The sequence below is a fragment of the Brachionichthys hirsutus genome, chromosome 23 (assembly GCF_040956055.1).
Source record: "Brachionichthys hirsutus isolate HB-005 chromosome 23, CSIRO-AGI_Bhir_v1, whole genome shotgun sequence".
Taxonomy (NCBI): Eukaryota; Metazoa; Chordata; class Actinopteri; order Lophiiformes; family Brachionichthyidae; genus Brachionichthys; species Brachionichthys hirsutus.
This window is the reverse complement of record NC_090919.1, coordinates 4,763,525-4,777,978: the sequence shown is the minus strand read 5'-3', so window position 1 is coordinate 4,777,978 and position 14,454 is coordinate 4,763,525. Positions and strand designations below refer to the sequence as shown.

The following is a 14,454-nucleotide window of genomic DNA, read 5'->3' as shown; positions in this document are numbered from 1 at the left end:
GCATTCTCCTTATTTGCCTTTTCACATTGCTTCCCAATCCCCCAACCTTCTTTTAACTGGGGGTTCCCCAAAGACTCATCCAACTAAATGTAGCTTTGAGTAGCTTAGATTTCCCCCCATCACGTCACCCCCCCCGATTCAAAATCCCCAAGGCCGTATCTTACTATGTGCAGCTCCAGATAATCCCCGAGTCCTTTAGCACTCTCCACTCTGACCAGAACCGCCTCCTTCAGCTGTGTGCTGAAGCCCACTGCCAGCCGGTCTGCCCGTGTGCTCGGCCGGTCATTGGGTGGCCAGGTGTAAGTGATGAGGGCTCCGCCTCGGCCGAAGATGTAAGTTGTCCCAGCTGCAAGACACAAAGACACACCGATGAGTGGGGCCACACAAACCTATTCAAAGGACAGAATATTTAGGCCAAAAATGTTCATCATAACATTTTAAATAAAAGCACTTTTGATTCCCTAAACAACACCCCCCCCCCCCCAAAAAAAACAACAAAAAATCACTAACAACAAAAATGTAACATTATCTGTGTGAAAAGCTTGAAATCAGTGGTTTAATTTAAGAACGTTCCTCCAAGCATCTCCTTTAAGCTAATGAAACAGTATTTAATGTAGTCATGTTTAGCTTTAGAGCTAGTCCGAGCACCAATGTTGGCATTTACTCCTTTGAAATGCTAATTACGATACGCCGCTGCAGGTTCATTCGCCCTTGGTCGCGCCGCATTCAAACTGGGGTGAACTGAAACTCTGTGTTGGCTACGCTGTCAGTAGAACCGCTATTCTCGACGTTGGAAAAATAAATTCCTCAGATCTCCCTGTCAAGAGAAATTTGCCTCAACAATTTGCTGCCTTGTACGCTGAGCAATTTCTCGTTTGAACTGTAGCAGCGTTGAGGCTTGGCTTCGTATCACAAAGTTTGGTGGGGAATGAGAAATGACGGCCGTTGACTGCGATTAGCATAGAGTAATGAATCGGCTCTCCAGCCCATGGGCTGCCTGTCATAAATGCACAAACACAGATGCTAATGCTCATATATTAAGTTATCACATAACACGAGGCCACGATCGTAGCCTTGTGGTATTTATTTAGTATGAATATACATGAGTAATTCTCAAAAATATCAACAGATGACCATTCAATAAATTGAAATGGCATCATCAAAAGTATGACTGCAGGCGTCTTTTCTCTTCCGCTTCATGACTTTGCCCAAACCGCCAGAGGCTCTTCTGCCATATTGGCCGTCAACTCAAAAGCAAGTTGGGCTTTTTTCTTGTTTGACTTTCATTGATGTGTTTTGCTTGCTGCCTGTTGTCATTTTATATATGTGCCCATTCTATCTTTGGGGAGATAATAAAAACAAATACAAATCTCTGTTCTTGTTTCAAATTTGGTTTTGCTGAACAATCTTCCCTTGGTCATTGGCCTCTCCTCAGTCAAGTTGATAACATTTCAGAGAAAAGATGAAAACTTTCAAGAGTCCAATACCTCCACAGTTTGCCGACTGTTCCCTGAACAGTCAGAAAGTGAACGATCATCAGTGTCCAAGGGTGTAAATCAAATAATAGCAATAAATTATAGTTATTTGTCTAACTACATCGTTAGATTCATACGGGCACCATCATGCATTGCACAGCATAGATTGTCATTGTCATGTTTACCTGTGAAAACACACACTCTCACACAATCCTCTGGTAACCATTTGAAATCAGCTGACACATACAACTCTCCTCCCTCTCGCTTCCTCCCTCTCTTTCTGGCTCTCGCCATACCTCCTCCCTCCTCCTCCCTCCCAGCGGTGCTAAGCCCTCTGCTCAGCTCTTGTTTCCTCGAGGCTGTATTACTTTAGCGCTGACTAATTATCGCTGCACGGCAAGAAGGGCTACACAGAAGTTCTGGACTGTAGGAGGAGGGGGGGGAAAGAGAACAAAGACAAGCGGGTACGGAGGCATGGTGTAGACTCGTAGATGGGATTGGTAAGGGCCAAATGTGGTGGAGAAAGACGGCAGGTTTTCTTTCCTGTGTTTAATAACGGTGGAGCACCGGGGCTTCACAGAAACTGAGCAGGAGACCGCTGCGGAGAAAGAGAGGAAAGATTTCTAAAATGGCGGACAAAAAGAGAGGGAGGGGAGCCATGTTGTGATAGATGAGAGGAGCCATGTGTGTGCGTGGGGGGGAGGGGGGGGGGGCATTTTAAATAATAAAGAGTTAAGAATACAAGGGGAAAACCTTGAAGATATCTGAAACAATTAGACTTTTGTTTGTGGTTTGAAGACGTTTGACCTCCCCCATCTGAGAGTCTTCAGTTCTGACCTGATGGACAGTCAATGCATCGACAGTTGTCAAGACAACAAGCTATCAGATGAGTCAAAATCGTCATGAAGGGTTGTTAGTCACGTAAGACAAAATGGATGCATATGGAACTTAATGGTGGAACAAGACACACGTTTCTATTTGGAAGGACTAATCAGCTAAAACAGATGAATTATAGGCATCAATATGGGAAACATTTGTAAAAGAAACAACTATACTGTATAAAAACTATTGGGTTTGTGCCATAATACTGAAATCATTGTCACCCCATGCTAAGGGAGATATTCTCTCGCTCTTCGGTGAACAACAAACGGCTGAAGGACATTTTTATTCAGTTCATCCGCTGTTGACTCACAAGACGAGACGAGACGATACGACAACGTGACAAGCCTGTCTGTGAACGCGCTCCCATCCATCTGTTATACTTCTACCAACATTTAAGTGCACCCATCACTCTTCTCTTCTGTTGAGGCTCAGAGCAGAGTAAGGAGGCGGATAAATGAGCAGAGATTTCACTGCGAGACGTGACACATCAAATACTGGGAGACATCATCCCAAATTGATGAGGAAAACCCTTTCCGGACCAATTCGTCAAATCCTGTGCTTTTTCTCAAAGACTTGCCAGACGAGCTTCCTCTTTCCACTCATGTCTTTTTGCTGGCTTATTTACAAACTAGATAATTTCGAATAAAACTTCTACATATTTGGTACAGATTCTTTCCCACTCAGGTTGTGTGGGTGAGTGTAAGTGTTTACCATTCCCTTGCATTTGTGTTGGCCGTTTATACTGTCATTCTTCAACGCTGCCTAAATCATGGGCACATCAAGGCCAGAGGTTGGAATCCGACTTGCAGCCTTTCAGTGAGGAGTTTGCATGTTCACCTCGTGTCTGCGTGGGTTCTCTCCTGGTTCCCCGCCTTCCTTCCGCCACCAAAAACATGCTAAATTCGGTGAATTGGTGACACTAAGTTGCCCATAGGTGTGTGTGTCTGTGTGTGGCCCTGCGATGAACTGGCGGCTTGTCCAGGGTGCACTAACATGAACAGGACAGTAACTCAAGTGATCCAAACGGACACTTGATTTTGGATTTACCTCGAGTTGAACATGTAGCATTTATCTTGGCTGCTAATTGGAGTGAAAATAGAACCGATTCTCGTCAATTAGCCTCAATCTTGCAGAACATCCACTATAGGCTTTGGCGTCAGAGAAAAAAAGAAGAAGAAATACCTTCGGTCTGCTGATCCTTTGCCTTTATTATCAGCTGATTTGGTTTGTTTGATTGAATAGCACAAAAGGATGCGCAACAAGTTCCAAATGAAAGAACTAAGCTGATTTCCTTCCATCTCACGCCGACGTCTGTCTGATGAGCTGCTGTCGACTATACCAGCTTTGATTTGTCCAGCTGCTGCTCTGTTCACTTGCAGACATGCGTGGCTCTGGTGGCGTGTGCAGGCACTTCTCTAAATGTGGAGACAAAGGAGCCGCAGAGTCTCTAATGAGTAGTCTGATGGGGGCGCATTCATGCGTCACCGTTTCTCCCAGCAAACACCTGCTGCTCTGACTGAGTCAAAATCCTCCCAACTCGGCATGGATGAGGATGAGATGGAGTGATGAAAGAGCAAAGGGGTGTTTTTTCAAACCCAGGAAGGCCAGACTGCCTTGGCTGACTTCCAAAGAACAATCTGCATCCAATTAGAAGACATCCACATCGAGCTGTAAGGAAGAGGATACACCCCGCCTTTAATGCCAAAACACAAGCTCAGTTGATCACGTAGATTAAATGTGGTTTAAACTTTAAAGGGTCAAGTTCTGAACTAACATTTACCGCTAAAGGTTTTGCTTTTCTTTGTAAATTGATCGATTCTGATGGAATCCTGCCCTGGAGTTGGAGTTTAACTGTGACCGTCAACCTGTGCTGGAAGCAATGATTCCTGCACTCGCTGCATACAGCGCTAACATCCGCACCAGCACACCACCCAAAATCATACAGTGACTGTGACTCGTCCCCGAGTCTCATTGCCGCTCAACCGGACCCAACCTGCACCCGTTTCCCAGACCCTCCACGAGCATCCCGTCTCACAATGGATCCAATGCAGTCCTTCTCCAGTCGATACCACCGCATTAATATTCACACAAACTAAAGTCAGTTCATTTGTGTTCTGCAGTATCCAGTAAAAACAAGAAAGATGACAACCCAATGAATCTTCTAACAGAGAGCCAACATATTAATGGGGGAAACAAGCAATTAGAGTCTATGTTTGATACAGTCTTTGGCACCAATGTGCTTTTTATTTATTGCATTCTGATTTTATTAACTACTGCCAGAACCAGGAACAAGCATTACATAAATAAAACATGCTTTATTTGTTTATTACTATGATGGTTCATTAGCTTAAGATGTTTCAGTTAAACAACCATCAGTGTATTTGGTTATCTATTATGGTCCTGATGATGATGATGATGATGATAACGGCTCTGGAGGATCAAAAGCAAGCATGATTTGTGACTGTAAGGACATGTCATGTATGTGATCGGCCGATGCTATTTTAATGCACGTGTATCCTAGGACACACTAAAGGACACTATTAGCGTCACAAAATATCAAATATTGGTCTTTATTGGGAAACTAAGTTGAAACTAAATCAGCGCCGCTCTGTGAGAAGTCAGTAAACGAAAACCAGGCCAGTAACAGATTTCTGACCTTCTGTCAGCATCGTCTTATAAAGCGATCTGTTCCCCAAAAAAGAAGCAATCTGCTCATCTGCTTTACCTAAAATAATAAAAATGTTCTGCAGCACAGCACCCCCCGCTCCCCCCCAAAGATAGACTAAATATTTATCACTTTTGTAAAATTAGCTCTGGTACAATCGATCTGGCCGATCAATTCTACCTGCGGTGCCAGAGGTAGAGAGAATGCAGGAAGATGAATCCAGGACCCCCCGTTGGTTATTATTCCTTTCAAATGGGCAGGCTGGTAATTTTGTCAAAAGAAGATTGCACAAAAATAAATTTATTATTCCCTTTGTCCGCAGATTTTGGAAAATACGAATGAACTAAAGAAGCAATGAGAAACCTATTGATTCGGAATTTTCTCTGTGTCAGAAAGAGGGGAGAGTCTCTTTCGGATCGAGTTTATTATTCGCAACTCTTTCTTTGCAAGAGGCCATTGATTTGGGATAGCGGATTCTAGGCCAGCGCTGTCTACCGTTGGAATAAACGGGTCACATCGGAGAAAGTAGATGACACTATTTTTCATGAAGGCCTGCGGTCAACGTTGCAGTGTCAAATGCAAACTGCAAAGCCTCATGGGAGCTGACAGCACGAGACTGACAGGATGAGCGGTAAGATGGAAATTCCACATGGAAGAAAGACTAATAGCAGCAATGAAGTCTATTTTTAAGAGGCAATAAGCCCCAAGGCACAGGAGCCCCACGCACCCACACACATTTAAACACACTTCCCACTTTAAGCTCTCAGACCGGCTCTCAAACAATAACTCAATAATACACAGATGGTTCCTCCAACCTTCGTGTATTATTGCATCAGTGCAGACTGATTCTTTGAAGCAGTTAAGAAGAGAGACAGTGCTATTGATTCCTTTTAAACGAAGAGACTTCCCTTGCCATCTTTTGACATGACACATTTCAGAGACACTTAAAAAAAAGGGTGGGTTGTTGGGGGGGGGGGAGTTCAGGCATTTGCCAAAAGTTTCCAAACAACAGTTCATCTTTAAGTTTCTGACTGACACACACACATGACAACTGCACACACACTTGCTGGACACTTTGAGGTGTTTCCATCTCTCCACCTCCCCTCTCTTGATCGGCAGACAGACACACACAAAGGGACGCAAACACAACCACTTTTTTTGCAGTCTAACAACACTGTAAACATTGCTCAGTGGGAGTACACATGAAGATACAGAAATGCCATCCCGAAGATTTACTTCATCCGGATTGGATCGAGCAAGTCATCTCCCTCAAATTTAGTCGTGCAACACTCCTCTTCTGTCTTTGCTTCCTGCAAGATTGCTTCGAATAATGAGAGCAGCCTTCCTGGTACATGAGGTGAAACAACAGTTGATTAAAGCAAGATCAAGTTCCAAACACTTCCCAGAGTCCAGTAAGGGACAGCGCGTCTACGTCGGGATCATGTACTTTTAGAAGAAAGCCATTAGAATTGCAAATATGAACTTTCTCTTTCACACCGAACACAAATATCTAGTCTTGGTGATACAATTGTAATCAGAAGGACGGATGCCATGCCCCAAGTCCTCCAGTCCGCATGCCGATGTATCCTTGCGCAAGATACTTAGCATCAACTTGACACATTTGAATGCTGATTTTGTTGACCTGAGCTGGTAGTAATTTAGTTTCTAAGGCGTTCATTACCTTTTCACACTGGAGCCGGTATTTGCTTGTCATTTTGCACATAATCATACCCTGTCTTGCTGATGACGATTGTTCACGGAGCTAAATATGATGCATTTACCATTAGTGTGGATTGATTAGTGCGACTTGACCCAGACATTGCTGTTGTCTAACACATTTTCCTTTTTCATACACGGAGATGCTGATGTAGGAAGCAATCAGCCTGTGGCTTCAGAAGACATGTGTTTCTGTCAGAGCTACATATAGGTCGCTAGTAATTATGAATCTTGATCGTCAAGGTAACAGAATGTGATCGGAGTACAAAATAATTCTCGATTAACGAATCTCATGATGTGAATCAAGAGCCTCGCTGAAGCCAACTGGGTCGTATAGCCGACCTTCCTTATATTCACCCTGCACCACAAAAAATGAATATACTACAAGTCTTTCATGTGGGAATCAAAAACAGTCCCATACATAGTATCTAACACCCTTGGACAGAGACTGGACTTGCTGAATATTTCCATCAAGCCGTTAGTACAACTTTAGAGCTCTGCCCATACTGGGATGTCAAAGTGTGAACCTATCCAGTGACTCAGAACGTTATTAGTAAAATTCAGATACCTTCTCGGAAGGGGACTTTTTGTTTCCAGGAATATCGTTTAAACAGGTGAATAATAGCTGAGCCCACGCTGTGAATTAAATTATACTTGACTATTGAAAAGGGGCTGATTTCAGTGACAGACTGTGACTCACTTAGAATAAACCTCCTAAAATAATGTGTCTTTATCAAGCTGGGTTAGGCTCCCCGGAAAAGCAGCAAGACAATGGATGGATGGATAGTGTTTTTGTGATTTGAATGAGCAGGCTTGTTAAAAAGGTTTAAATATTTCACCGTGTTGATGTATAGAATGTAAAATAAATAGAAAATTAACCACAGTATTTGAGAGTTATGCCAACAGCACACGTCTCTACAAATCAAACCTCAGGCTGTTCAGGAGTCATTTCTGTAAACTGGAGGCGTCTGATGATTATTCCCTTCACTGATTCTACCGGCGGGAGCTCAATACACGGTTGCACCTTTTAGAATTCAGAAGGATCCGAATGTTTCTCCCCCCTTTTTGCCTCCGACAATGATGTGCTTTGCGAGGTTTGCTTGAAATGTTCCCTGGAGGGGATGCTACTATCAGAGAGCAATTTCTGAACAAATATTCTTCCTCTGCTGGCACTCAGATGTACTCTTGTAAATATCTGTGAACGGAGGGATCCAGAGGGAGTGACGGAAAGGAGGTCGGGGTAAAGAGGTAAAGAAACACTGTAAAGAACAGAATCAGCTTGTTGCAAGACACGATTGTATTTATAATTTAACAAAGAGCATCCATATTTCTGTGTGTGTGTGTTTGCTTTTAAAACCAATAATTCTGAGAGATTGATGTGAATTACAGTTGACTTCAGGGAAATTAAAGAAAAGATCCCATGATTTAATAATAGCAAATAAGTTTCTCTTTGGTGTCTGATGCTCACTTGAAACTGACACAAAACAGCAACAACAACATATTTTAATTAGATCGAGATTTCATAATCTTGTAGCATCTAGTTTACATGAAATGCACGAGCAGAAACCTTTTGCATATGAGACATTAACTTTATAGAAATTTTGGCTTAATATGATGTGCATTCAATGACGAATTAAAAGCTTCAACTGCAAATAAATTATTTCCTGTGTTAGTTTGGTTCTTTCTGTGGCGGCTTTATTTTTCAGTATTAATGTGTGCTCTTCACAGATGAATGAGCAAATGCTCAGACAAGAGTGGATCTGACACATTAATACCAATTACTCACTACCAACATGTACTCTCTCAGACACACACACACAAACACACATCAGCACCTTCTCACATTTACTCCTCTAATAATATGCCAATCAAACAGCAGCAGAAAGGAAACATGACTATAGTTCAGCTTTAGATGCCCTGGTGCACTGTGGTTTCACACTTTGATGCATTTGAAGGGAATGCATGGCCACACTGACCCCACCCACACTCTCCACACCCACATGGTAAGCCCGTTAAATATGTTGAAAGAAGATGACAGACCGTGCTCGCAAGTCTTTGGTGTTTAGTCTTGAACCTAAGCCAGAGAGCTCGAGAAGAGGAAAAAAAAGGAATGGGGGGAGTGTGTGAGAATGCTGAAGAGAAATGTGCAACAACAGAAATAAAATAAATTACAGGTCTGGTCAGAGTAACAGCCTTATTTCCCACATTGACTTATTAAGCAGTATATATATATATCTGGTCAAACTATGTTGTTGCAACTAGAAGCAGCATTGACCTCCTGAATGTCAGTGGAAGGAAACAGATAGATGATGGTGAGTGGGGGGAGGTGAGTGAGCGATGGAAGGAAATGAAAAGATGCTGAGGGACCAAGAGACGCAAGGGGGATCAATGGGAAGCCTCTTCTGAGTAGAAAGAGTGCAGATCCACCGTTTCATACACTCGGACCTCATTCCTCAGATCCAGGGCATCTCACATCAAAAGGCGGAGGCAGACGAAGTAGGGAGATGAAAGAACAACGCAGTCTAATGTGGATGTGTGGGGTGCATGTATTAAGTAATGTTTGCATGTGCATTGAATGTACTTTGACACACATTTGAGCAGGCCCAGGTCAGGACACGCTAAACTTTGGGATGTGAAGCTTTGACTGTTGTTGGAACAAAATAATAAGTTCTGCTGGAAATCCCATCAGATGCCTTTTTCTTTGCTCCTGTGTCCTTTGAAAACATGAAAGTAGTTCTATGCAAGCCTGGTGCCATTATCAACTCGTGAATGAGTCTGACCTCATTTGAAGGACAGAAGAAAAAAATAGGCAAAAATAACACAAACCTGCATTAGAAACATGCAATTTTTGTATTTATACATTAATCAGATATCTAATTATAATCTTTACATTTTTCCTGATGTTTATTGGTGAAGATATTCTACTTTCATCCCTCCATCTGGAGTCTACATCTGAAAAGGCTTCATGTGGAGGGCCATCCTAAAGAAACAGGACCCACATCCTCGGATTGATTGATGTCTGCCACACTGAAAATCCTGATCTGACAAACCCAAGCTAAATGCTAAGAGTGGGCTAAGACCATGAAGAAAAAGTGACAGCCAGAGGTCAACTCTCAGAGGACTGAGCAGTCCTGTGAAATGTCAGGTACCTCTGTTCTGATGTCAAATCAGTGTTGAAGTGTGTGGATAAAGCACAGACAGTTGATTGCATTTGTTCCTCGGGAGGGCTCCTGGGCAGGAGTCAAGGGAACGGTGGTCACACGGCTGATATTTCACACGTGTGGGGTGTGGGGGGGGGGAAGCTAAGACAAAAGAGCAAGGCGAGGAATGGGAACTACAAAACAAATTACTCTGTCCTTTACCGAGTGTCATTCAATGGAGAAGCAAACAAAAACAAAAAACCCGACCAATAATGTGACAAATCCCAAGCATGGGAGAGAAATGGGTAACGGAGATTTGCGGTTCCGCCACTGGAACCACAACATTTATTCAGAGGAACTCCTCCTATCTTTTTCTAGCTGCCTGTCTCCCCTCCTCTCATTCGCTTTTTTTTTTTTGGACGCTCCATCCCCTCTCTTTTTCTGGAGGTTGGCAGTCGAACACGGCAAGCTGTGGCCATTACATAACATCCTATTTGCTGGCGGGTGCTGAGGAACTGCTTGGTGGCAAATTAGACCCTTAACGGAGTGAAAGTAAGAATTCACAGACATTTGTGAACACAAACAAACAAACAAACACAGACTGTAAGGATGGAAAACAAACACTGAGGTTATGATTGTCGGCCTGATATTTTTCTACACTGGAGCCTCACGTAGCCAAATGGTCTCTGAAGAAATCTGTTGCCTTTAATGCTTGTAGTGAAATCTCCACACTTATCCCAGCGAGCCCTTCTAGTCAGTATAAGGACATTTCAGGACCAATTTGAAAAATGTGCTAAGCACACAAATGTATTGATAAAATAGGTTTGATGCAAACTGCATATATAAACAGACACTGTCCCCAAGGACATTTGGGACATGTTCAGATGCCTTTACAAGACCTCTGCAAATCAGTGAAATTGGGATTACTTATATAACCCCAAATTCAGAACATCTTAGACACTCCTGTTCATTGTTAGACACGATGATTGCATCAATAATGAATTTCCACAAACCAGGGAATATGTTGCAGAATCTACAAGATCACAGGAAATATACCTCTTATGAAAAGTATATCAAATGGGTTTTGTCTGAAAAAAAAAGCCCCCAACAAACAGACTGCTGCTATCTCAGAATGTATTTATTTTTATCTTTCCGGCAGCCATTTGAAATTATCTTGAAGATAAACGGTGGACCTCAAAACATTCAAAAACGTAATGAACAATTCTGACTTTCATGGTCTCCTGTGTGATCTGCCTCTCCGACAGTTTTTCTTGTCTTGCTGTGTGGGCGTGGCAGCGGGAGAGTTGGATGAATACCTGGAGACACACCTGCCATTCATTTCCACTCAGTATTGTTTGTTACTTAAACCCTGCCCTGCTGCTGCTGGATTATGATAGTTTGTCCTTTTGCCAACTCGTGTTTTCCTCCAGCGTGTTTTTGCCTTCTCTTCTGCAACCATCAGATTGTATATTGCATATTTTGTTTTGGCAGTATTTTGTGTCTTTTTTGGGACCTCAGCCAGTCCAAGCCTTAGTTCTTTTAGTATAGCGAGTTTAAATGTTCTGATTTTTGTTAGTCTGTATTTATCTTTTCGTATATCTGAGCAAAGTGTTGTTGTTGATGTTTTATTGCCTCTGCCTCTGAATTCTTATGGAGCCACTGGAGTGCCAAAATTCAGCATCCATGATGATTGCTTTGTTTTCTTTCCTGCCATGATTTACCCACCTCATCATATTGATGGAAACAAGGTTGGGGTCAAACTTATGAACTGTTCAGGTTACACACAATTTTTGCCATTGCTTTATCTGACAAGGTGAATCCAGAAACAATATTGTGAAAGACAACAATAACACGTCTGAACCCGGGGTCAGTCGAAGGAGAGGACAATCATAGTTGGAAATACGGAAATAAATTATTCAAACCGTTGTATTTTTACCGTTATTGGCTAAATTCATTATTTATCAACTGTTTGCTAAATCCAAATCACACCAGCACTATTACATTCAACATTCAACACAACGTGTTACTTTCACTGAGGAACGCAGTCTCAAAACCATTCAACCCAGGAATATCAGCCTTTATAAGAGACATTTACAAATTATGAGATGTTATTAAAACTCTGACGAAAACTCCCCTTAATTTTCATAAGGGATCCACGGCTGAACTCAAAGATCTTCATCATCGCTGACCCACAGAAGAATAGAGGGCAAACCAAGCAGTTCAGAACTATCTAGATCAGACACAGACGTGTCAGGATGCTCATCTTTGGATGGAGCCAAACTGTTAGACGCGTGTCCTGTGGATCAGCGGCATGTCTGGAGGAGGACGAATGAAGCTGATGCTGAAAGGCATCCTCTCCCTCCAGCATGGGGTTAAAACAGCGATGCAATGAGGCAGCTTTTTTACCTCCACCAATGGAAACCCTTCGGTGTTTATTAGAAGGTCAGATGGAAGCAGACATAAAGGCCAAGGCTTTATTGTCAGAGGAAGCCAATTAATGAATTGGAATCTTAGCCCTTTGTTCAAGGGACATTTCAATAAGGGTTGAACAATTTGGTTTTATTTGATTAAATAGCGTTCATTATAATTGAACCTAACCCCCAATGTGGGTTGAACAATGGTAGTATGTTGGCAAGGACGCTGCAGCTCTGCTGGAATCACTCACTACATACTAACTACGCTCTTGTTGGTGTCCAGGTGAACCTCTGACAAAAGCTGCCTTCCAAATGAGAAAATACACCATCAATATTTTAGAAGCATGAACAAAAGGTTGCCTCAGAGTCATAAACAAGTACAACATTAACTCATTTTTGTTCCAGAGTTATTGGCCATTGAAGAGAGGCAGATTTCAATGTCAGGGTTAGCAGTGAATGTTTGGGTAAGAAAGTCTTTAGATGTGAATGGCACTCAAAGAGTTAATGAGACCATGGCTACAGCCGTCAAGATGTTCTGCTCATTCCTTTGACTGCATTAAATATCTATCTTTACGTACATGTTGATGCTTCCCTCGCGGAATTTGGTGACTTTTCCTAGTATGCTCGGAGCAGTCCAACCTTCAAACCAAAACATTCACATGCACTTTCCTATTTCCACAGCCTGGAGGGGTGCTTGAACCCAGGCGATGTCAATGCATACAAAAAGAAATGGCAAAGGCCAGCAGTGAAGGGGGAAAACACAGACAAGTGTTTAGCCTGGAGCCATTTCAGAGCCCGTACAGAATGTTTGGACAGTGCACTGTAGCATTGGTGAGATGATCTGCGGTTAATCCAACGCCATTTACAATCCTTAAATGTCACAATTATGCAAAGGAGGTGGAATTAATTCAGCGTTAAAAAAAGACAGAACTGCGAAGACACCAGTTCCCATTGCTTGTTCATTCAAGTGCTTTTAAGTATAAAGGACTGTTTAATACTCTCCCTTCAAGTTAAATAGGACAGGTTATGAAAGTGAATGGGAACCAAAATGGCCGAAAGAGATGCTCGGAGGCAAAACTAACTAACTACAAATCTTGTTTTATCATGTCTTATTAACAACATGGGGTGTGTAACCCCACAGTTGCCCCCAAACGGAAATGTGATTTGATGCGAGTGGGCAGCCATTCCACTGTCCACACCCTCCAATGGCATCTGTGTCACCACGATAACTTCAGCACCTCAAGTAATCAAAACACATTTTCCAAACTCGCTCTAATATGTCGTGTTGGCTAATTGGGCAACTTAGACAAATACGGAGAGCATGGATTTGAGTCAAGGCCTCTGTGACAGCAGCCAGCGTGCAGGGTCTCACCGTGGTGGGGGAGAAACTCATTTCAGCCAGTTGTCAATGGCAAACCAACTGCAAGCGTTCTCTATGTAATGACGTGCCACATGTCAGCTTTCCCTGCATGTCTGTTAAATCATGCAGGGGAGCTTGTCATTTATCGGTGTCCTGCTCATGTCTTCATGGACAAAGGGGGGAGGGGGTGGGGGGCTTTTGGCTGTCTGACTGCAGTTGGAAACTCAAAATAAATTGATGCTCAGTAAATTTACTCAACTGAATGTATGGCTTGGCTTGAAATTAGGGCTATATAACATCATATATCTGCTTGCTGCAAACGGTGATTGACTGAACGTACTTGCATCTGCAGAACCAAAGTAAATGTTAGCAACCCTCAGCAACCCCATTTAATTTCCTTCTACAACGTTTTCAGCCAGCAGATAAAAAAAAAAAGGTTTCATGGATGTCATGAAGGACTCGCTTTTTGTACGAAGGTATGAGGCTATGATACAGGGACAGACTTCCGAGTCTTCTACCGCCGTCATCTTCATTTTCTCTCCCCCCACTCATCCCTACTAGTGTCCCGTACATGGAACGGAACAGACGCCCCTACCCCTCCATGAAAAAAAGCACTGATGTTCAAGATTTACTGAGCAAGCAGATGTAGATGGAAAAAAAAAGACGTTTTTGGTTATCAGGGAACCTGCATATTTACTCATTTATTTCCAGTACAGGTAGTGCTGCTCTTTTGTTGGCACGAGTTGTATGACGTATGTTTACCTCCGTTTCCATCTGTGTCTGCATCAAAACCCATTACTGT

The 14,454-nt window shown here is 42.7% G+C and overlaps 1 protein-coding gene across 1 annotated transcript in view; it reads right to left on the bottom strand.

Moving 5' to 3' along the window:
- Positions 1-14,454, bottom strand: part of LOC137911757 (neurexin-2-beta-like) — a 141,434-nt gene that overhangs the window by 71,435 nt on the left and 55,545 nt on the right. Inside the window, exon 2 of the mRNA XM_068756137.1 lies at positions 165-346. Coding sequence (XP_068612238.1) covers positions 165-346 — 182 coding nt within the window. The remainder of the gene's footprint in view (positions 1-164; positions 347-14,454) is intronic.